Source organism: Geospiza fortis, unplaced genomic scaffold (genome assembly GCF_000277835.1).
Source record: "Geospiza fortis unplaced genomic scaffold, GeoFor_1.0 scaffold888, whole genome shotgun sequence".
NCBI lineage: Eukaryota > Metazoa > Chordata > Aves > Passeriformes > Thraupidae > Geospiza > Geospiza fortis.
Genome location: NW_005054577.1, coordinates 311,484 through 336,562, shown reverse-complemented (window position 1 = coordinate 336,562; position 25,079 = coordinate 311,484). Strand labels below are relative to the sequence as shown.

Genomic DNA, 25,079 nt, shown 5'->3' with positions numbered 1-25,079 from the left:
AAAGCTGCCTGTGGATACTGTACCCTGCTGTGTACAAATTAAGTAAATACATAAACCCAGTCAGCTTAAATCTGTCAAAAATGCTTCTAGAAACAGGCTGTACATGCAAGGACACCAGATGGAAAAAGCTTTCAACTGTGATGAAATAATCTACTCCCAAATCATTCAATCCAGCCAGTTCTGCAGAATCATTTTTCATAAGATGCTTCAACATGGACTCATTCTACAAAGTAGTTTAGAAATGAATTAATTATTGTGGGTTTAAATGACCCTTTATAAAATGCAGATTCTTCCTTTCACATAAACACATGACATCTACAGGCATTCTCTGTTCTGCTGAAACTCTGCCATTCTTACAGGCATCAGGAGTTGGCTGTTGTTGGAGGACAGATACCAATGTTTATTGTCCTCTGGATGGATAGAACATGACAAATTTTGTTTTGATCTGCCTTGGGGCACAGAAGATTTCAGTTCTCATCTTTAAAGGGTGTAATGCAAAAGTCTTGATCTGAAACAAATTGGAATTATTACAGTAACTGTCTAATCATACATGGCCTGAAATAAACCTCAATTTCAGTCCAGTTCAGGAAAATCTAATGAGGTCTGATGTTTACACCTATTTCCTGGCTCCAAGCCAAGTTAATGTTCTCATGAAATCTGATTGGCTCTGGCAGGATCAAAATATCTGGGATTATAATAATAAAAATACTGAAAAGAAAGTTTTATAACTCAGTATTGTAATCCATAATTATGTTAAAAGTCTATCTGAATTTACTATATTTTTTACCCTTTACAATTTTTACAATTTTTAGAAATTTGGTTTCAGTCCCTTGCCAATCTTGATACACAAGGATGTCTTACTTCATTGGCAAATGGAGAACTGAGCAACAGCAAATAAGCAATTTCTTTGTGTTAGGGAAAGTATAAAATCCAGACAGCTTTTGCTCAACAGTATGGCTTTATTCACTTTTGCTCATCATTTGCACCTAAATAACAATAATTGCTGTATCAGCCAACAAAAAAAATCTGATGAGAAAGGATAGAAGAAGCAGTTCTCAGATTGATCACTAGTACTACTTCTGATGAGCTGGCAGCCCTTTAAATACCTCTTAAAGCTAAGTTTTAGCATCCAGTTTATGATCAACCACACCACAACTGTATCTAAAATGTTCTGGAGAAACCCAGAAAGTTTTGTGTTATAATTTAAGCCAATTCTGACAGAGAGCAGATACCTGCATGTGGATTAGGTACATTTCCTAAACTCATTGACTGGTCCAGGTCAGTGTCTGCACAGTGACTCAGGTCAGCAGACCAAGGTCTCAGGGAGGAAAACACTGATGGGCTATTGGGTCATATCCTGAGCAGATCGTGGAGTCCTGCACATATGAAATCTTACTCATTTTGCAGATTGGGAGATTTTAATTTCTGCTCAGAGGAAAGCAGTAGAATGCATCCCAAGTGAATGGAGAAGATGTTGTTTTGCTGTATTCTCAATAGAAAAAAGATAAGCATGTACCCCACGCTGGATTATTCATTGGTGATACCTAGGTTACAGGTCACGCAGCAGACAGCCTAAATTTCCATCTGCACATCTTAGAAGTGGGTTTTTTTCTCTTCAAAACTGATCAAGGAATGCAAGCAGTTACCTTAGTGAAACTCAAATAATCTTTCTTCCCTTTTCTGAGATCAGATATTTCAAACTGGAAAGATACCAGGGCCTGAATAGATTATACCCCTACTATTTTATAGTATTACACAAGAAATCCTGACAGAAGGAACTCGGGTCTTTGGTTCAAGGTCCTTGTCTGGGAGGGGATTTCACAATGGTGGATCAACCTGCCAAGTCCTGGCACAAGCCATGTCATGTCAAAAATAAACATGCATATGAAAATGGGAAAATCTGTCTGGAAGTCAACTAAGTCTGAATTCATGCAAAAATATAAAGAGAGGGGTAAAGCTAGGCCTCAGCTTTTCATGGGCTGCCAATTCCCCTCTCTCTTTTAGAAGAAATTATTTATTTAGGGTTCAATTTCAGAGTGCAATGCAGAGATTCAAACTTCATCTGTGTATTGGTGCCTCAACAGAAAGGAACCAGAAGGAAAATTGAACTTCTGCATAGTTATGACGACCCACTGGCAGATGTGTGGGGATAAACTTTGTGGAGATTACCTACTATAACCCAAGCCCTCTCATTTGCCAGCCTAATCTTTTCCACTAGATGCTCACCCCTGTCTCATAGCCAATACATAAATTCCAGAAAGGAGTCCTGACATTACCCTATTGTTGCAAAATCAAGTAACAGTGTAGACTGGAAGTACCAGCCTGAACAGGGAATGAGTTTCATGACTGTCCACACTGGTTTTCAAGGGAAAATATGCTGTAATCCCAGCAGAGTTGATTGAGAGTTCAGTACAGAAGTTAGTTAATTAGAAGAAACCACAGAAAAATCAAACAGAACTGACACTTTTGCAGACAGAAGGGAGATTTTGAATTGGTGTAAGTATTTACCTCTTGCAAATCATATATACTGTTGCCACTGTCAGTTTCAGTTGTTTTCAGCTACAGCTTTGGTCTTGGAGATTTGGTTTTTCCTATTGTCAAGAGACTGGTTTGGGAAAATAGGTGCATAGAATAGAGATTTTAAGAGAATTGGGGGACATAATTCACAACTAGAGAAGACTTCATTCTTGACTGAATAGGTCCATACAGAATTCGAAGACTGCAACAGTGTTTCTAAGAAAGTGAGCACACTGAATATATGGTACAAATTTAATTAGTATCTTTTCCTTATGACGGTATTAACTAAAACACAAACTTAAATTTGCACCAGAAAACTTTATAGAGGCTTGGAAGAAACATAGTACAAAACACTGAAGGAGGCAGAATCATTGTCTTATATAATGCAATGAAATACATTGGTAGTGATTCAGAAGACATGATAGAAGACTGCCCTGTCCATGTAATTCCAATATACTTAAGGGTAAATAAGAAGCAGACAGAATAAGATTTCTCAGTGAGAATAATTTTACTGTTCCAGACATTAAATGGAAATAATAGATCTGTAGAGGCAACAATAACATTTTCATAACTGTGAGTGAAATCTCACTTTTATACTGTTGGAACCAAACCATAGTTTTCCAAACACAGTGATCTCCAGGGATTATTTCTTCCAAGTGACTACTGTGTGTTAGCCAAACAAGATTTCTTCAAACTCTACGTGTGTTATATCACTGCATGTGCATCTTTGTGCATATGAGTGTCTGCCTGTGTAACTTAGACTTTTTACAATAGTCTCATCTGAAGAAAAAACTCATTAATAGTACCCCAGCCACAGAATATCTTACAAATGAATGGCTATTGTTCCCTTTTGACTAACAGCTGCTTTCAGTTTAAGCAGTTTACTGTAGCTAAAAGCTCTGACAATGTAGATACTTTTTGCTATCGAGGTTTATCTCAACCTGCTAAAGTCTAGATAAGGGATTGCCAGTTTTCCTGCTTCAAAGGAGACAAGAATAATTGGAACTATAAACTGTCCCATTTATCATTAAAATGCACATTTTTATAGGACCACAGAAAGCATCTGTATCTTTACTAAGACAGGACATGCATTAGACAGGTTTAAAGTGAGACTGCTCAATGCAGCAGATCACTTGTCTGACATTTACAGATGTTAATGTGCACACACTTATTTCAGGAGAGGAGGAAATAGCACATGCTTAATCAGAAGATTATTTCTCAGAGTGAGGTACTCACCCTGAGTGGGTCTTTGCTTTAGCTGAAGCCAAGGGCTCTTAGTCCTTCACCAGAGTAACTCAGTACCTTCCAGACCCTTTAACATTTTTCAGTACTGTTTCTCTCACTTGTGCCTTGGCATGAGGACAGTTTTGTACAGCTGAATCCAAGACCAGTGCGATCCTGAAGATTATTATAAACAATATTCCTTGGCCAAGTGTACCAATTTTTCATTTCCACAGTTCATTAACAAAAAGGGGAAACTACTAAGCCACTAATAGCCCTGATTTGTATCAGATGTACATACTTCTTAATGGTCAATTTGGTGGAATCTCCACTTCCTTTTTAACAGCTTGCAAATTCATCAGAGTGCAAAGTTAAAGTTAAGATTACTCCTACAGGCTGCAATTACCATTCAAATGTATAAATTCTACAGTTTTTGCAGAAGAAAAAGTTTAAAAAAAAATTAAAATTGATTATTTTCTCTTGTGTCCAGTTATTCTAAAATGGCTCCCTGCTGGTTTCCACTGGAACACTGTTAAGAAGGTTGTCTGATAAGAGGCCCATTAGTTTCCCCTGTAAAAGATATTTTAGTGCTATCATAAAAGAGGAGTTTGGCTAACAAATCACTGTGAGAGAAACGTATGGAGCTTCTAACAAATCCAGAGTTCTCTGTCAAGTTTTTTCCATTTAAATGCTCTCTCTTTCTACAAGAGATGGGGTTTGCAGGATGTATGAGTAGCCTCCAATAAGCAAAATTACTTGTTCAATGAGAATGAATAAACAAGGACCAGCTGCACAGCTACTTTGATGATTTCATATATTTGTGTTCAGATGAGTTTCCTAAGGAAACAGGAGTGCAGAATCATGTATGCGCAGTCCCAGCTCCCTCAGCTTCTCTTCTCCGAGGTGAGATGCTCCAAGACCTGAAATGCATTTGTCCCAACAGCATGGGAGGCTGCTGGCCTGCTTTGCTGTGCATTGCTGGCTCATAGGGCAACCCCTACCCTTCCGGTGGTCCCCAGGTGGACGCCAGACCCATCTGCTGCTCCGTCTTTCTCTAACAACTTTTGAATGCTCTGATCAAACTCACTTTATAAAGGCTAGGAGTCTCCAAAATATTATTTTTCAGCACACACAGAGTTCTGGACCACTCTCATAACTGACCCATATTGTTCAGTGAGGCAGATTTGGCATTGCTACCGAGCAAGATATTTAAGGGTGACACATCCATAGGAAACCAAACTTCTTTATTTCCCTTATTAACAAAACATCATCTTTTTTATTCCTATTGCATGGGCTACAGACATACTGTAGCCAACCTTGATAAGTAGCTAAAGTCTACAATGGAATGACATACATAAATAGACCCTAAAATCAGTAGACTCCTGGAGGACTTAAATAAGACTGGGAAACTGCTCCTAAGTTATTCTATAATTAATATTACAGTAAATAATCCTAATGAGCCCCAAACCCAAAATAAAATTGTATTTTTTTACCACAGGATTCTGATAATTTCTTACGAAAATCTGCCTAACTTATATATGTTAGATGTCCTAGATAGCTTTCTGATTATTTTTAAAAATATTTATTTTGTTAGCCTCTTAGCTTCTTTATGAGAGGAGTCTATTTTATTTGGTTTTCTTCCTATCATCTTGTATTGTATTGTCTATTTTATTTGGTTTTCTTCCTATCATCTTGAATGTGGTTTGACTGGTTTCTATTCTAAACTCCAAATGTTTTAATCATTTATATACTTTCAGACCAAGATTTGCAACAGTTTTTGATACTCTAACCTGAGCACTAAACTAGATTTTATTTTGAAAAGTAATGTAAAAAATGAGGCCCTTTCATTGTTCTACAATTACTTGATACAGGGACAAGGCCCTGTATTTCCCTGGCACTTCATGCATCCAAGAGCTTGCGAGTGGTTTGTTCAAGGACACTAAAAAACTCAGTGCTGAATTTCCTCTCTTCAAAGAGCTGTTTCATGGTAAAGCTGAATGAATTTAAAAACTCATTTAAAGGTCTGGCAATATGAACAACATTGGCATATAGTTTTTCAGCAAGATGAAATATGCATGTGGAAGAATAAGGAAAAAAACCAAGATACTTGCAGTCTAATCCATTTAGCAATCTGTCTCTAATTTTAATGATGTATTTGTCATTTTATTACTCACAAAATGTCATTTATATGAAACTGTCACTACGATATTAGAGAGGAACAGCTTGTGTTAAACTGTGTAACATCTCTGCCAACTTTCAATGTTGGTTGCATTCTACCTCTTTAAAGTTTCCCTTACGCTTTCAATTCAGCTTGGATATATTACTTCACGCACCAAAGTTTTGTACACAACGGCTGTAAAAATGTGTGCATTTTGTCTTGGGGTGGATACAGCCACTATCATGTTTAGTTACTTCAACAATAAGGAAAACATGATGAAAATTTAATGTGTAAAAATAGCCTATTGTGAAATTAAAATATTAATGTATTTGGAAATATCTATCATGACTTTTAACATCAATGTCAAATTAATATCAAGTAGATGGGGTTATAGCCACTTTCAAAGTGAAAGAATAAAATAAGATTAAAATAAAAGAGTGATAGCTTATTTTCTTTTCTCTTAAAGATGCTTAAGTTTTTTTCTTCATGTCTGATAATCTCCAGTGTGGAGGAAAGGTAGGTTTCTTTTTTTTATGTGTATATGTAAGTTTATATCAGCAACTGTGATACGCAGTTTATTACAGTTAAAAGTAAAAAATTCACACCTAGTCAATAAATCCCAAAAATGTAACTATTTCTTTGGGAAACATGAAGAAACACAAAGGCAAAGCTTGTGTTTTTACTCATGTAAGGGATTTAGGGGTCCTTATGTTCAGATCTGACACCTTTGAAAACTGCACCAATTTTCACTTGTTTCTGATGTTCTATTCAAAATTTTTGAGGTAAATATCTAGGAATAACAAAATCTTATGAATCTTGGAAGCAGGGAATCACCTTTGTTTTCTATAGGGAAATGGAGGCAAATATCTGCCAATTACCTTTCTATCTTGTAAGGACTCAGGAGAAAGCACCAGCCTCTTGTAGAGCATTTTGAAGCATTAATCATAATGGAGATGCAACAAACTTGTGTCCTTGAACTCCACACTGATGTTCAGCTGTGAAGTAGCAGACCTAAGCATGTTTTATCTCAAACACTGAGTATTGCTACAGGAAGTGTGTGATCAGGAGAGGGTCCCACAGAGGTGGGGCGGTGCTGTCCTGATCCAAATTCCTGCTCGTCCTGGAGACTGGGGCTCAGTCCACTTTCCCCCACCTCACTCCTTGGAGAAGGGCTGGCTGTGAAGGAAGGAGCAAAATGTGTGAGAAGTCTAATTTACATAAGAGGCAAGCATAAGGTTAGCTATAGAAGGGAGCAGATCAGGCCCCTTCACTTTCTTTTTCTCTCTCTTTTCCCTGGTTCTCTTTCTCTCTGACTTTTTCCTCTTTCTATATCCTTGCAATCCCAGCTACAGATCATCCACATGGTGGGGCCAGTGTAGGAGCTAAGTACTGCTCGTATTCTTGGTTTTCTTCCCTTTTGTGCCTGGGCAAAGTGCAGTAACCATATTCTACCCCCTGCTCCCTAGTGGACTTTATTGTGGGAGTGGGGACATTGTGTCAGGGTGCTGTGGCTTGTTAGCCAGTGCCCTTGAACACTGGTGTGCTGAGGCTTGGGAGCCAGCAGCTTTTGAGGAGTTTATTGTGGGAGTTGAGAACTTACTGAAGTGTACTTAATTAAGGGCTTGTTTGCCTCCACTCTAGTGGAAGTGTATTGTAAGAATTGAAGGGCTTGTTAACCAACATCTTTTCAGTCTAAATAGTGGGCTGGTTGCAGAGGTTATGGTAACTTTATAGTAAAACATAAATGTTCCCTGACACGTGTCCAGTGTCTTTGTTCAGCCTGCTGAGGATTCATACAGAACATCTCAACCCTGATCTGTGGGTCACAAAACCAGCAAAGGAAGTGTTTTATTAGAATTAGCTAAAATTGTTCTTGAATTTAGATTAAAGGTAATTGTGAAAGGAGAAGATTTCTAAAATGAAACCTTCTATCTACAAACAACATTTTTTTCCCAACACTTTCTAATGAGCAGCCTTTAATTTCCATTTTGAAGCAAAGTCTGTCCTTAAGAAGTTAAAAATTTTCAGTTGAGAAAAAAGGAAAATTTTTAAAATTGTACTGAATGGGGGAAAGATGTGGAGGATCTGTCATATCAAATAAATGAATTCAGGTTGTCTGATTCCTCTTCACAGACACAAAACTTTGACAACAGCAGAAAGGAGCATCAGAAGCTTGTTTCTGGTAATCCTCTCGGTTTGGTTATAAGAAATGGGGGGAAAAAAGGTATTATAATTATTTAAAAATAAGAATAGATGTTACTGCGGTGCTGGGAGGGCTGGTGCGTACATGTGCCAGGGATGTCAGAGCAGCCAGGGCAAGGCAGGGCAGGCAGTGGGACAGACAGGGCAGCCCCAGCCCTGGACAACAGGAACCTCTTTGGGAATGAGGGTAGGCTGAGGATGGGATGAGCCAGGACAGGTGGAGACAGAATCCTAAAACCTCCCTGGGATGAGACCTGGCAGTTCCTGGTGCAGGAATGGGGTCCTGGGCTATGAGCAGGATGAGGGGAGTGCCAGGAATAGGAAGGAACAGTAAAGCCCCTGAGTGAACCCAGATGTCCAAAGATAAAGTAAATCTTGAAAAGTCAGAGGCAAAGACAAAAACTAAATACAACTCAAATAAATTCTAGTTTAATCACTAAAAGGAATAAAATTTTAAAAGTAACAAAATCAATGCATATGTTGATTGCAAAGAACTATTTCAGAACTTATTCTTCCTCTAGAGAGGAACATGTCCTCAAGTTCTTCCATGAGAATCCTCACTTGTCATTAGCATTTGGTTTTAATCCACAAATCTTCTATGCTAATCTCAAAGCAGTTCCCTTGTTTGTAGAAAAGTGGAATTGAGCTTTACTAAATGATGTAGAATAACTTTTTGAACATAATTCAGTTGGCTTTCTTAAAAAATGCATGTGACTGAGCTATTTGTAGTATTTCAAAAATAATTTCTGAGTCTTTTTAAATCATCTTTCATGCCTTCTGAGGATAGACCTGACTTTAATTTATGGAAAAAAGTTTGGAAAGTCAAGACGTGATTTGCACATATACAGATATATTGTACTCTCTGATGTAATCATGAAGGGGTGTTGACCCTGCCATTGTGAATGTTTTGGGCTTCATTCTGATCCTAGATGAAGCACATATCAGATACAGTTATCATCATATTATAAATATATCTGTATATTCAATCACATAAATGTCAGGCCTGGTATACAATCTGTCATTTGTAATTCTGAATCCTAAGAGATGTGTCTAGACAAGTAATATAGATGCTGAAGAGATATAAAATCTAAATTCAGCTCCAGAGCACAGGCCAGTTATAGGTGCTCCCCACAGATTCTGAAGTAATTGGATGGAATGTCATTAAAATGCAGCCATATTAAAGTGTGTCCTGCATTACCTTTCAACTGCACAAAGACATGAAATAAGGCATCCAATAAGAAGACTAAACCATGGCATCACATTTTCACTGAAGACACACAAGCTGTGGTTAAATCAGAAGTAAATTTCAATGTGTTCTCTCCCATATAGCTGCCATCTTTGAGCCTTTGAATGTCATTTCAAGTTTTATTTTGGAAAGAGAAGAGGAATTAAAGGGAACCATTAACATTTTTAATGTCAGTTTTGGAAGTCTTTTTTTATGTTTATGGTGTTCCCGTCTTAGGCCCTGTATAAACAAGTCTCATCCCTAAATGGAGTCTTTGCCCACATTCAGCCAAAGTCACAATGCTTCATAAATTCACTGGATTATTTGCATCTTCAAAGGCAGGCATTTGTCAATGGGTCTTAAGTTTATGCTTGAAGTTAAACTTATGTTTAATTATGGTCCCAAATAAGGACCTAAGTGCTTTGTTACAGCATAATATGTTCATGTTCCTATTATAGTGCTAAATAAATCATAAATTACAGTCTACCTGCTCTCACTGATTTTCCATAGATATATTCAGTGTTTAGGAATAATGTCTATGCAAAAGATTCTTAGCACTTTGAACATTATGACAGAATTTGAATAGCCTAAAAAACCACAGCAAAACTTGTTGATGTGATATGTGGTGGTAACATGTGCAGATTCATTTCTTGCTACAAATATGATGGTTCCTGCTGTGGGTTTTTAAACTTGGGCAAAACCTAAAGTGTTATTTATCTGGCAGAATTATCTTACATGCTATAAACTGATTGATTTCCCTTACGCAACTACCCTAAAAAGAGTTATGTTAAGATTCACATCAAAGATACCCTGTTAGGCTAAATATCCATGGCTGGGAAAAAAAAAATCCATTTGATTCTTGCCATCTTCCAGCTATTAAAGCTTTACCCAACTAGCAGTCTCTAGGAAAAACATCTTAATTTTTTATTTATCTTCATGGTTTGACAGACTGCACTGAATCTGCACAGACAGAAGAATTAATCAAATGAAATATCTGTGACAAGATTTGCCATCTGGTTTTGACTGCTACATGGCAGGAAAAGTTCTGCAAATACATTAATTGAAGACATTTATGGCAATTCTGCATCATAAGAGCCATGTAACCATGATAAAATCCACTGCTGAGTCTGACCTTGGAAATATTTAATACTATTTTTATTCTTCACATCATCATGAAACTGGTTTTTACAGAGATTTAACTGTAGATATCACATTATTATGAGACTGATAGTAGCCTCCATCCTATGATTCAACTGATTTATCATCCATTACAAGAAGTCCAGAATTGTTTTGAGAGAAGACTTTTAAGATCATCAAGTCTTAAGCAAGGTGACAGAATCAGATCCATTATATTTCATGTTATTTATTTCAATGCAATAAAAATAAATTTTGGAGGGAAAACTAAACCTAGTGAGTCATATTCTAAATGTCTTGTCCTTCTTTGCAGATGCAGTTTTGTACCACATGACAGGCGTGAAATCTGTTTCCAAAAAAATTCTACAAAATTATGGTTCTGAATAATGTGTAGTGTTGGGCAATATCCTTGAGGCTTTAAGGTGAAATGTTAGGTACCTAAAGATCTTTTCAGTTCCTATAATCTGTGAAATGTTTTCTTTTCCTCAGAGTTCATATTTTATTTGTTTTGAATCTGAGACAAAACATTAGGAAAGGCCTGGAGGGAAGTCTAGCACACAAGTGACTAGTAACAGCCTAATCTCCTTTTACTATTGGAGGAAAATATGTTTTGGTTTCTTTCTTCTTAGTCAAGTAAACAGATAAATATATTTCCCCTGGCTTCCATTACAGCAAGTTGGCAGTTACAGAAGAATCCTTTCAGTTTTGATTTCCTGTCAGCTTTACTAACAAATGACCACAGAGTACAGTATTCTCTTGGTGTGGTTTTTATAGACTCTGTGCCTTAAAAGAAGCATTTTTGAATGAAATTACTATATGTTCTCACTTGGAGGGCTTGGTTTGTTTTCTGCATGAGTACATTTCTTCTTTTAATGATTGTGTGAAATTGGGAAAATGATAGGAAGGATGTGGCCTGAAAAAGAACATTTGAAAAAAAACAACTTTTCTTCCCTTGATCTTCATCTTCTGAGCTGGATTCAAAAGACTGGCTAAATTCAGATACAGACATAAACTGGTTCAGGCCACTTATTCAGTTTGCCCATAGCAAACAGAAAAACCAAACCAAACCAAACCAGCTCCATGTGCAAAGAGCTGGTCTCAGGGAAGTCAGTGGTGTGCTGCTGAGGTTTTTTTCAGCAGAACTTGTTGAATTTTTTTCCCTCAAAGTTGAATTTCTTCTCTTAGATTTATCTTTCAAAGAAGGAGACCTGAAAACAATACGGCTCATGAGTTGTGGCCAGAAGCTATGTGGTTCCCAAGCCCCTCAGTAGCCACTCCTATGGGCTGGAACCTAAAATTATTGTGCTGCTTTCTCTCACCTAAAGTTCCCAGAGGGTAGCCCCTAACCTTTGCATTTGTCTCTGCAGAATATTTCTGTTTCACACCAGGCATCCATTCACTATTCATGTGCAGGCAGACGTGCATCTTGAAGAGCAATCAAAAGCCTCTGTATGAGCAACAGTCTTTTCTAACAATTCTTCTCTTTTCCAGAGTGAGTTTTCTTGTCTGCTCTCACACACCACAGCTGTCTTTACAGGCATGGTCCCTGGAGACAGTGAGGCAAATGTAGAAATGCCACTCTGCTCCGTGCCTTTGCTGTATTTTGCTCTCCAGTACAAGTTTGCTCAAGTGTCCCTGGGTCAGGATTTTGCAGAGGGAAAATGTCCTGCAGTGAGTGCTCTGTGCTGCTGCTGAGTTGGCACCTAGGGACGCAGATAGTGGTGAGGGGCAGGGGAAAGCGGGGAGAGACACAAAGTGACTTCATCACTTCCACCCTTACAGAGAAGATAATGAGCAAAGCACTTTCCAAACAGAGAAAGTGAAGTGTATTCAGACAGCAAAGGAGGCCGAAAAAACTGCCAAGAGAGGATAGAAGAGAACTTTCCAAAAAACTGTCCTTAGCAGACCATAAATCTCACCCAGAAGACAGTTCAAACACAACACTTCCACCAGCCCTACTCTTCCCTGTTTATTTTCTTCCTGTCAGCATTAGAATAGAATAATAAAGTACCAGACAAACAAACAAGAGAAACAAGAAAATAAGCAAGGAAACCCAGTAGAGAAGAAAAAGAATTGGCGACCTTGTCTGTCAGCAGTGCTGAGAAGTCCCTTGGATCACTCTTTGCAGCAGCCTGTGCAAACACCCCTGCTTCACCGTGTCTGATCCAAGAAAGGAATTCACAAACTCTTCTTAAGTGTCTGAAGTAACCATTCAGAGGAATATGGCAATCCCAAGACTATATTTAAATATTTAACTGGGAAGCGTATCCAGGGGCTTTGCTTTGTGCTCAGGTGAGGTGTTTCCCTGTGAGCTTTGTCTGTCCAAGATAGCATCAGCTTCACCGATTCCTTCCTGCATTTAGTTGGAAATTGCTTTAAAGGTAAGAAGTATTTTACTCTCTTAAAAAATTTGACAGGGAAATGAGTAGAAAAGTTCACCCTCCACAGGGTAATTTAGGAAAGATAAGAAACTCTGCTGCCAATTTTGAAAGGCAATGTGCAATTCATACCCAAACAGGCAGGGAAATACCTCTTTGGAGGAAGCCACACAGAGAGTGAGCCTGGGGAGGTGTAGCAAGCATGCTGGAGGAAAAACAAATGGATTTCAGTTGGAAACCAGCCTGGTCTCTGTCAAACATACCAATAAAACTGACATGTTCCTGCAGACTGAGTTGGTAAGATCTGCGTGTCGTGATGGGAAAAAGTACCGATAAGAAAATTTAGCAGCATTCACGCAAAGGCCAGTTAGAGAAAACTGAAAAGCTTTTCTTATTTTTCTTTCTCCTTTTATTTTCCAATCACATGTATAAACCAGGCAGGAAGGTAGGACTTAAAAAACTTACAAAGAAAGCTAAAGGAATTAATGCTCAGGGATTAGTGTTAGGGAGTTATATGAATTAAAAAGTTGTTAACACTAAGTAACATCAGAGGGGATTAAAAAACACAACACTTGCAAATACAGCCACGTGTCTCTGCTAAAATAAAAAATAAAATAAAGTGAGAAGTCAGCCTAAGAAAATAGGACTTTAGAAGAGACTCCTAACCAATTTAATTAAGATAACAGCTCAGGAAGAGCTCTGGTAAGGAAGCAGATTTCTACAGGAAGAATATTCACTTTTAAGGCACCTTTAAAATTAAAGCCAGCCTCTGGTGATACCAAACAAAAATTAAACTAGAATAAAAGGAAAAAGAAACAATCTAGAAGGATCTCCAAAGGTCCATGCACTCTTTCAATTAACAGTGTAAATACAGGTGGTTAGCACTAATTTCCTAAAACATTTGAGCATCTTAAGGGCCAAGGCTGAACTTTTTTAACTTCTAAATATTGTAACTTTCACATGCAGGTTATAGTTGTACCAATGTATAAAAACTAGAACACAGATGGCTGAAAACTAGCCAAGTCTAGTTTGTCTGCTTCCAGAACAATAAAAAGCAATCCTAGATCTTGTACATTGTGCCAGGAAGGATAGATGCATGTGTCTCTGCACACATGGGCATGCACACACGCACCCACAAAGACACATGCAAACATGCAATCTCTACAGACCTAAGTGGACTGGTTTGGATCCAGCTAATCCAGAGCATGGCCAAAGGATAAGAGGTATATAAGATTTTATTCCAGCTCAGGCTTACATTGCAAATGTTTGTCATCACAAATGTGCCAAATCAGGATATCAAAAATTCATGTCTCTGGCTGGCACTATAAAACTTCCCCATGTTATTCTTGGTTAGTTTGAAAGTGAGATAAGTTGTCCTGATAGGACAACCTCTCTTCTCATGCTGTCGTGTTCCTGTACCAAGGCACCTGAGTTATCACGGCACTGGGACAAGGAAAACTCCAGGCTATAATCCTTTTCCTGAAGTATGTGTGTAGACTGAGAATTTATTAATTAGTCAGCTAGACACCATTGTGAAGGCATTTATGTGCATTTGGGTGGGTGTGATGTGCACTTGTTTCTGCGTCCATGTGTAATTCGTGTGCTTCTGGTGCTCAGCCACTGGAAATGTATGGATTGTTTGGTATGGATGGCTGTGAGCACCTCCCCAGGCTTTGCTGATGTGGAATGTGTAGAAGCCATCTAGCCCACTAGAATATTCCTTTCCATGAGTTAATGTACTTGATGGCAAGTTGGGAACATCAGGGCATAGCTGAAGGCTGGGCTGCGATGAGTTTTCACCTCCTAAAGGTATTTTGAGGACTTTTTCTGAATATATGTAACAGAAAAAAAAATTGAGGCCATGTGTGGACTTTACCAACAGAAACATAGGTTTCAAAGAATTGAACGATCAGGCAATAATTTGGACTCATTTGCCTTGTGATGATGTACAGAAATGGAAAGCAAGGGCTTTCAAGTGAACACAATGCAAATCTTCCACAACTTACACTGCTATGAACAGAAAATATTTGGTGATTTCATTTTAAAAAATTAAAAAAAAATTTAAAAAGTAAATTAAAAGAAATGAAGAAGGAGTTCTCTGATGGCAGTTTTGTAACTGCTCTGTGAAGTGAGAGCCCTGTTAAACACAAGGCTGAACAGCAGATGGCATATTTATGCCCAAGACATGAGACTGTTGTTGACATGGTTTGCAATAGCAATGTTGATGTAAATCCATATTTGCTCTTTGTGTGTAAAATGCTGACATTAATCCTCAAGAAAAGAAAACCATCTGGATTTTTTTAGTCAGTGTTATATGAACTGAATTAAATACTACAAACTCATATATTGCTGAAGGCAACGCTTCTCTCTGTGGAAGAGGACAATATCCTTATTTGTATTTTACACTAGCCTCATCTAATCCAGTGTATACCTCTAATGTTGTCTTTCTTGCTTTATTTTTGATAAATTGTTATGAATTGCACTGTCCTCTATATAATTTTTCTTCCAGTAGAATGCATTAAATAACCCAATTGAGGTCAACACTAGCTTCAACAGATAAAACGTGAGATATCTCAAGTAAATGGCATCTCTTGGACTCTGAAGTGGTACATTTATTTGCTCTGGTGGGGAGTTTTTCCCTAAAGAATTTATTATTTTGTGTATAAAGGCTACATTAATAGCAACTGCATTCATCATGGGTTTTAAGACTGTTGTTGTTGTTGTTCTTCTTCTTAATAATTTATGATAAAATTATTGTTGTTATTATTATTTAATGAACAATATCTGAATAGTAAGCAAATTAACCAATTCTCATCTTCAGTCAGACTCTGAGCAAATTTGATAGTCTGCAGCTGAACTTTGATGCCCTTTGAAATAAAATCTATACTTTCTCCCTCTGACACTCACTAACAGTCTGGAACACGTCCTGAGCACTTCTTCAAGTCAGGATCTGAAATAATGTCAAGAAAAAGTCTGAGGGGTTCAGAAGGCAGCTTTGGGACATATCTATTAGCCCTAGAGTGGGCTAAATAGTGTTTTAAAATAGTGTTTTGACAGTGATTTCAATGCAAGTAGGATCAGAACCTCGGACATAGAAGCACAACTTTGTCCTATATCTTGTCCTATGTCTTCTGGGACCATATGGAGAAGTCCTTGCATCTTCCCAAGTGTTCTCAACAAAGTGAAGTAGACTTCACTATTAAGCTATTCTATTGCAGTTTTCACACTATACAGCCTATGTAATAAAAACTAAGGCAACGTGAAAAAAATCTTTTTTATTTTAGGGCTTATTTTGTTATTAATCTTTTTATGGTCTGCCTTTTCCTTCCCAGCTGTTTTCTTTCCTATTTATTGCACGTGGGTTTTATTGGAACATAGCTGTCCAGAAATCAGTGCTTTTGAAGGCAGAGTAGATACACAACTGAGCCCTACTAAATGGCCTGCTCTGTTTACATGAGGCTTGTTAAATAACACAGAGCAGAACACAAGCAGTGAGCATCAATGCGGGCTGCCATCATTTATCATCTGCAGATTACAGTGTTCCTGCAGCTACAAAAGATAAAGCCACCACAGAATGTAATATGAAGGGAATATCCTTTTAGAGATTTTTGTGGTGCAAATTGCTGTACAAGCAGTTAATTCTCATGGTTCCCAGAAGACATACAGGTCACCTGGACATACTGAAAACTGAATGTAAAACTATAGCAAAGTATTGTTTTGACATATGGACTATTTATGGATTTTTTATAACTTTGGAGTCACTCCTGCATGGTGGAAATTATTGCAAGCTTCCCAGTGGTTTCAGGAGTTCCTGATAAAATCCATTGATTTTATGGACTGATTAGAAAACTCCCTTTTTGAAAAACACAAAAAAAGAATGTGATATTTGCCATGGAAAACTCAGAACCAGACTTCAAACACTCTGCATATGAGTCTATTTGAAAAATGAATCACTGTGGATATAGCTGGAGCAAATATATATTTAAATCATCGAAATCACAGTATAACCAGAAATGCTTACAACTTTGAAATTTTAGCTGGATAATGACAAAGAAGTAATGAGCTTACTGTCCCTTATTTGAACTCACCAGAATTCTCTGATATTATAGGAGTTTGACAATACTAGGCACTGATCTGGTGGGGTTAGTAAGGGTGTTGCTTATTTCCTTTTCTGGTAGCTGCTGGCTGGTTGTGGTATTAAGCAGCAGCAGCACCAAGGTTTGTTGCAAGTTATTGCTCTCCTTTGCACCATTTTTTGTACTTCAGTACCAGGGGTTAATGAGAGGGGAGCCCTTTCCAGAAGTGTAAAGTGTATTTATTCAAATAAGTAAAATTCCAAGCCTCTCATACTAAAATTGCAAGGAATTAAAAACTCTAGGAAAATATTTATGTTTAGCTTGAGAATATCCTTTCCACTGCAAATATACTCTCACTGTAATATGCTTAGACCATTCTCAATGTAGAAATAATTCAGAAAGGTCTTGGGAACTCTCAACAAGATCACCATGTATTTGGCTCTTTCATTTTATTTTCAATTCTGCAATTGGACACAAGAGGATCTTTACAACACCAGCCCTCCTTACTTTGCACATTAAAATCCCTCACTGGAATTGGGACTGGGAAACTTGCAGTAGGGTTGTGGCCTTGTTCTTTCAATAAGAAATGTAATGCTAATTAAGTTTTGTTGTTTTTTATAAAATACTTTATTAAGAATAATAAGAGTAAACAAGGTTACAAAAATACCAACTTTATTAACTAATGAACATGTTAATTACAGAAGATTTGTATTACAAGTTATAACCAGAGTGTTCCCCTTTCATTAGGCATTCATCAAGTTGTACTTAATGGGAGCATTATTCTTCCCTCTTAAATAAGAAAAAATACTTTTATCATACACTGAACTCCACAGGCAGCTCCCTGAAGTTAGATCCCATGCAAGAAAACGCCATACATAAATGCCCAAGGGTATGTTTAAAAAGGAACACCAGGAAACTTTAGGGTGAAAAGCCATGTCAGTTCCTGCCAGCAGCCCCAACATTCAAAAGCAGTAATATACCAGTGCACACGAGGGAGGAAAAAAATAATTGGTAAGGAGACAAAGCTAAATAACCAACCTAATAGGCTTCCTACAGTCTCCATGGGGGTCAACTGGTTTACAACCAGCTTTACAGAAGGATGATGACAAAGCCTCAACTCCAGCTGAGGTTGCCTTGGAGCTGAGAATGTGTACAAGGATCCACATGGAAAAGCACTGAACAACTCTTAGGCCCTGCTCTTTTGACAATCTCATTCACTGAATTCAAGGGACATTTTGCCTGAGTAGATTTTGACCCCCAGAAATATATTTGGACCCTCATCTGAAAAGCTCTAACTCAAGTGAGTAGCTCTGTCAAGTACATTGGCATTACCTGCAGGAAGGGATTGCAGAATGCCTCAAAGAATTTTAATCTTAAACTAGAGAAGAAGACTTCAGCAGTAGCAGCAAAAATCTAAACCAGTACATTCCCAATGAGAGCTACATTTTTCTGAGGGTCATGAGGTTTAGGAGAGAAAAAGAGATAGGGGGAAAATGTTTTTAAGGGAAAAAATGTTTTCTTTAATAAAATGAAAAAGCATTAGCCAGTTCCAATGCCCAAAGAAAATAGTAATTAAGTTAAACTAACTTCAATTGCACAAAATCACCTCTTATGTTTTAATTCCATAATTTTATATCTGAAAATTACACCTTTCAGAGATCGAGGATTAGTTACAGCAAAGAATGAGAATGAAATTCAATGGAGTTTAAGAATGTCCTTAAACAAGAATTTAAGTTCTGTACCCTTTATTCTAATCTGATTAAAATCACATCTATGAAGTAAAGTTCAGATCCCACTGAAGTTAATAAGGGGCTTTTCAGCATTTAGATGGGCACTAGAGCAGGTTCCCTTGTTATAACAGAGAGAAAAAAAATATTAGAACAGTGAAAAAATATCTATAGTGTCCTTTCTTAAGAGAGTCCTGTAGTTATAACAGTTGCCTGGTACGGTACCATTGGTACCAACAAGAAATATTCACAGGAATAAATGAAGTACAGATTCATTACCACACATCATTATTCTTCTCTTCCCTTGCTCTTCAGGATCCCAGGTGCCCTCCATTCTGAGACAGAGAGAGCAAAAGTACCTGGTAAGCAAGTGCATACAAACTTAAGTTCTGGAGCATCAACTCTGCACAATTTATTTTACTGAGGCACTGCCCAGAACAAACAGGTAAAAATCCTTACACATTGTCTAAGAAAAACCAGTATTTTTTATCATATATATGTGTGTGTGGCACAGTCTTCTGCACAGCAGAAGCTTATAACTAAAATATTTTAGGATTCAAATTTTTTAGATAGACATAACAAAATGCCTGCAAATATAATACAGTGAGCACATGACAGTTCTTCGAATACAAAGAGTGAACATGGAATTGTATGTTTTATCCACATTCTACTCGTGGCTGAGAACAAAACTCGCTTGGAGTTTTTTAAAAGTCTTTCTGAAAAATGTAATCCTTTCAATAAGATATGGTCAGTATATACTTAGTACGAATACACTCTTCACCTACATGACAATAATTAAGTGTAAATACAACAGGCTAAATCCTGCCCTCTTAGGCCTGGTAAGTAAGAGAGGCTAAAGGGAGCATGAAGCCTTCAGAGGTGGCCAGAATAGATTGAGACAGACTGTCTGCATAGCATCCACAACCTTGAATCTGCTGTACAGGGAAGTCACATCTTGTCCAAAGAGATTATTTACATCAGGAGGAACTTCAGAAGCTCTGCTTGCTGAAACACTTCTTCCTATGTGCCAGTAGAATCCACTGGATATGTGACACAAATCTCAGCAAGCCAAGCTTCTTAAGCATGGGCTGAAACTCATCCCAGCTCACCAGATGTAGGCATACTGAGTCCCACTGAAGTCAAAGTGCACTGCTGAAGAAAATTTGGTGAGCCAAGACAAGGCATGTCTCCCAAGACATCTCCCCTGAAGTGGTTGCTTTCTGACAGGGCAGAATTCAACCCTGCATCTTCTGCATCAAATGTCCTTTTATATATCCACACTACGGGGTCAGACTCGTGGCTCTGCAGTTACATATGCTACACAGACCAAACACTACTGGAAACATTTACAATTTACACAGTCACAAGCGAAGCAACAGTGCCGTTATTTATGCCATTACATGTACAGTAGTAAAACTAACATTGGATATATGTCGTATCAATTTTCCAGAAATTAAAGGGTAATCAGTGCCACCTATACCAACATATTTGTACAAAATTTCCAGACATAAAACTAAATGCCTACAGAAGAACAAACACTTTTCATAGATGATGATTTTGTGTTCCCTTTCCCTATCAGCATAAAGGAAAATGATTGTCCCATATATAGACAGGAAACAAGCAACTAAACTATTGGTGGTGTTGTCCATATTAAATACAAGATCATATCAATCTCTGCAATTGTTTTATTATCTTGAAATGAATTATACAAAAGATAGACTTTTTTCCAAATCTAGTTAAGGTTTTATTAAAGTTCTCATGTCTCTGAAAAACTATTAATGTATAACTTACTTTTCCCAGTCTTAAGTCTCTCAGCCAGGTGCTAGATTCAACTGTTCTTTTTCTTGCTGTAAATGCAGAGTTTCATAAAATAACTAGAACCAACCAAACTTTTAACACTTGTCTGTTTAGAAAGATTTGGGCATATTTGATTTAAATTTCTTTCAACGCCCAAAGTCTTCCAATAGCTACTCAGGATTAGTTTTTCAAACTGTATGAGATGCTGTCTTTAGCATTGCAAATCCACAGTTATTTCTGGGTCAGATTGTAAAGGAATGATCAAGAGTTTGCTAACCAAAATGGGGTTTGAGATATCTGTTAGAAGACCATATATACAGTGAAGCAACCAAGTGTAGAAGTAGAGTCTGTAAGCATTGTGTAAAAGAATGTGGTAGTGACTTCTACGAGAACTCTGCTTATGGCAGGCTTGTCAAAGTCCATCAACAATGAAAAGATTGCTTACTACAGATATTATTTTTTTATAAAGTACTGAAATCTTTGACCTCTTATAAGGGGGAAAAAGAAATATGATCATAAATGCTGTCCTGGACAGATGCATATATTTCTCAGTAGGGCTTTTGTTATATACGAAGAGAAATATATGGCTCATAGAAAGAATAAGATGTGTTAAGTAGAACTATAACTTGTTTCTCCTAAGATAATCTGAAGAGCAGCATCAAGGAGGTCATATGATCTATTTCTACAAAACCATTTATCATCCAGTAATGTCTTTGCAAAATTGTTTATCCATTCAAGTATCTTCAGGAGATATGTCACCATACTTGCATATACTGTAAGTCACTCCAACATTTATAAAACAACACTGATAGACAAAAACACCAAAAACACCCATAAATATTAAAAGAAGCTCAACAAACTTGACTATCAAGTACTTAAAAAATTGTCATTCTTTACATTACACATTAATTACAGGCTGTCCAGAATCTTTCAATGGGAGTCGTTGACTTTTTCAGGGTTTTCTGTAGGTCATCATAATCTTGTGAATCCACCGGGAATAATATGAGACCCGAACAAAAATCCCAGGACGATTTCGAATGGCACATCCACGGCCAGGAACAATGACACCAATTACTATCTTCAGCCTGTTTTGTTCACAAACCAAAGGACCACCATAATCTCGCTAGGAAAAAAATAAACAGCATGAGTGTCACTTCTCAAAATGCTCCAAGACACAGCTCCCACCTGTCTACTACTGAATGTTTTGTTTTGGGGATGACAAGTTGCACTAGGCAATCGTGTTCTCGCCATAGGACATAAACCAAGTTCCAATATATTTTTTTTCATAACCAGAACTTATGACAAACAATGTCAGAGTTGGCCTCTGACCTTTTGTTCCTTCTGTGCAAATTAAGCTCTGTGATCCATCTTTACATGTCATTCTAATGACCTCAGACCACCAGATTTCATTCACCTCTTTCAGCTACCTGCAAGCATAGTATTTTTTATGTGAATATAAACCAGATGAGCAGAATGTGAGTTGACAGATAAACATCTTTGTTATGATGACAGGCTTTGCATCAAACACTACTGACAAAGTCAGGTTAGAATCTTTCTTTCAGTCAATCATCTTGCAAGGCCCTAGGATGAGAATCTGTATGTATTAATAGGCAGAGGGAATAACAAATATAATAAAAATGTAATACTTTTTAAAGCATTATTTTGAGACATAACTTGTTAAAGTTATATATTTTTTGTTATTTTGAATGAATGAGACACCTATACAGTAGTTTATGCATTCCATGAAAATTTGGAGTATGACCCACTGAGTTCAGAGTTAGATACAATAACATAGATCTGGGACTTGAACATAGATGCTGCAGTTTCTACTCAGGCTAAAGGTAGACTGGACCCTGCAAACTCACTGCAAATCTAGACAGCAAATTCTCATATCAGACAGTGAGTTATTGTTTAAAAAAAGGAAAGCTGACAATTAGCATTGCATTCTCTCTGGATCACCAGAGAAACAACAATGCTTGACCTTTATTTGGTTTGGGATTTTTTCTGACTGACGGCAGACTAGTTCCCACATGAACAATGAACTATGTCAGAGCCATCAGAGCTGCTCATAAAACACTTTCAGGAGTGGAGTTTCACCTGCCAATCTGATTTTGTTCCTCTGCCTGTTCTCTGCTGAGGAAAGTAGCTTCAAAGGAGAACTTAGGGAGCAGGAAACTGCTCAGTGATTAAGACTGATTGCTAATATTAATTCATTCCATTTCTTCTTGCAGGGGAAAACAAAGTGCAAGATCCCCAGCAGACTCTCATGCAGATGTTTCATTTATAAGTCTTGACAAGTCTAAGACCTCATTTACAATTAAACATTTTATTTTGAAGAAATACTTTGCAACAAAAAATGATCCCATAGATTATTAATAACAAATGGAAGAGGCCTCAGCTTTATGAAGATGACCTCTTTTCCCCATGGTTTGTTAGTACCCTTGGGTAGGGAAAATTTTATTACACAGTTAACATTGGTATTAGGAAATCAACAATCCTATTTCAGATAATGAATACTTAATAATGTTCATGACTTCCCTCCTTCTAGATATCTGCAGTCAGATTTTCCATCAAAAAAAAATATTATATCTTCCTGTAATAAGTTATTTACAGCTTTTCTCCTCAGATGTCTTTTCTCGATCATGAAAAGTAGTGCTAAGCAAAACAACTGTGCCAAACTACATGATCACTGAAGTGGTTCTCCTGTCCTCATCAATATGTTACTCAGGCTCAGGAGAGGAAAATGCTCCAGCCTTCTGACTCATAAAAACCTCAGTACACTTTTGTACTTTCTCCTTCCCTCATAACTTTATCATCTCTGTTGAGTACTGACTGTTATGTATTTTGCAGGCAATACCTCATCTAAATAAGGATGTAAATTTGCTCCAGCCTTTGATTTCAAATCAATCAATACAGCCATTGCTACCACAGAGCCCACCTTTGTCCTTAGTATACAGAACACAAGTTTGTCTCAGTCTAGTGAAGTGTTTTAGCATATGAGTATATACAAGATTCCTGTAAATCTTTCAATGGTGTGGTAGCACAGTGAAATCAAAGCAATTTCTACACTCTGACATAAAATAGAAGACTTGTAACACAAATCATTTTCCAATGCAAAAGTTTAGTGCAATGAGAATAAGTTGAAAATACCTCCAGTAATTTATTTTTGGGAAAGAAATAGCCATGGTGCTAAAAATGTATTAGGAAATGCAATATTTACCTCACAAGGCCCAGCACCTACGGTTTCAGCCACAGCACAGATTTCAGACTCATTCACAGTAATCTTTCCTTTGAGATATTGGTTGCATTTCTCATTTCCCAAAATAAACAGGTTTGCTACTTGGAGAAGGCCATCATAGTTAACTACTACAATTGAAAAGAAAATAAAAATTTTATTGTATTTTAGGGGAAAGAAAGTGTTTCAAGATACAGTCCACATAAACTTATTCATGTCATTTCAGTTGTTGTACTTGCTCTCCAAAACTCATCGTTTTGTCTATCGCCGCCATTATTATGCTTTTGTATTTTTGATTTCTTATATTTTCTGAAAATGGGATTTGCTAGACATTTGTTTGGTTTTCATGTCTGTTTAGTCCTCTGAGAATATCTAGATAAGTTTTTTAATACTAGAATAAAGGGCTTTGTAACTGGGCTTACTCTACAGCTCACCACCAGACTGCCCAGTCATCAAAGAAATCAGAAAAAGAGCCTGAAAATGTTATCACTCCCATCAGTGGAGGGAGGATTCTGCTCCCTGCCTTAAACATGAGTTAATGTGTAACAGTGCCTGCCATGGCCTAGGGAAGGATGTGTGACTTGAAAAATACTGTAGCAGAGTGGAGTTTTTCTCAATCTGTGCTGGCTCAGCTACCCTGAATGACTTTGTGCCTGCAAGGGCAGAGCCACAGCCTTGTGCAATCTCCATTCATCAGTGTGAAGGTCAGGAAGCAGGAGCCCTGTGGAGCTTACTCTTGTTCTACATGTCGAAAGACAAGCCTGTACAAACTGCAAAGATAAATAAAGGGTCTGGACCTGCCCATTCTCTGCACAGCCACCAAAAGAAAATGCCAAGCTTGCCCTCCACTGACTTATAATCCTGTTTTCTTAAAAAAAAAATGGATGTAACACTTCTTCCTGACCGGGATTCTGTGAGGATTATATAAAGTAGTGCAAAAAATATAGTACGAAGTCCGTGGATGACAGATGTTATGTATTTACTGTATTACATAACTCCACAACATTGCAAATTCCTTATCAGTTCTCTTAAGCTAAGCTTTCCTGTGATGCTGTGCTATGCTCCAGCCTGATGTCCCTGTCCCCCAGACAGACGATGCCCCCAGAGGATGGCTAATATGGACATGCTGGGAACATCAAAGGCAGTCATTTGGGAGAGGGCTGGTACAGATTAATTGCCACCCACAAAGAAATGGCAGACTAGTGGCTACGAGGAAGACAGCCTCAGATTTCCAGCCTAGCTTCTGCTCTGCTTCCAGGACAGTGGGAGTATATTGCTGCTGCTTACTCAGGGTCTGTGGCAAAACAACATTTGAGCACAGTAAATATTGGAGTAATTATTGTCAACTGGCAGCTATTAACTTTTTATCAACACATAATTAGCCAGATATAGCATTGACTAGACTAAAT

General features: G+C 37.6%; 1 protein-coding gene across 1 annotated transcript in view; it reads right to left on the bottom strand.

The window, feature by feature from the left end:
* Positions 1–20,235: 20,235 nt before the first annotated feature.
* Positions 20,236–25,079, bottom strand: part of HGF (hepatocyte growth factor) — a 44,474-nt gene continuing 39,630 nt past the window's right edge. The window contains exons 17-18 of the mRNA XM_005429791.2: positions 23,656–23,801; positions 20,236–21,558 (exon numbers count right to left, since the gene is read on the bottom strand). Coding sequence (XP_005429848.1) covers positions 21,388–21,558; positions 23,656–23,801 — 317 coding nt within the window. The 3' untranslated portion in view covers positions 20,236–21,387. The remainder of the gene's footprint in view (positions 21,559–23,655; positions 23,802–25,079) is intronic.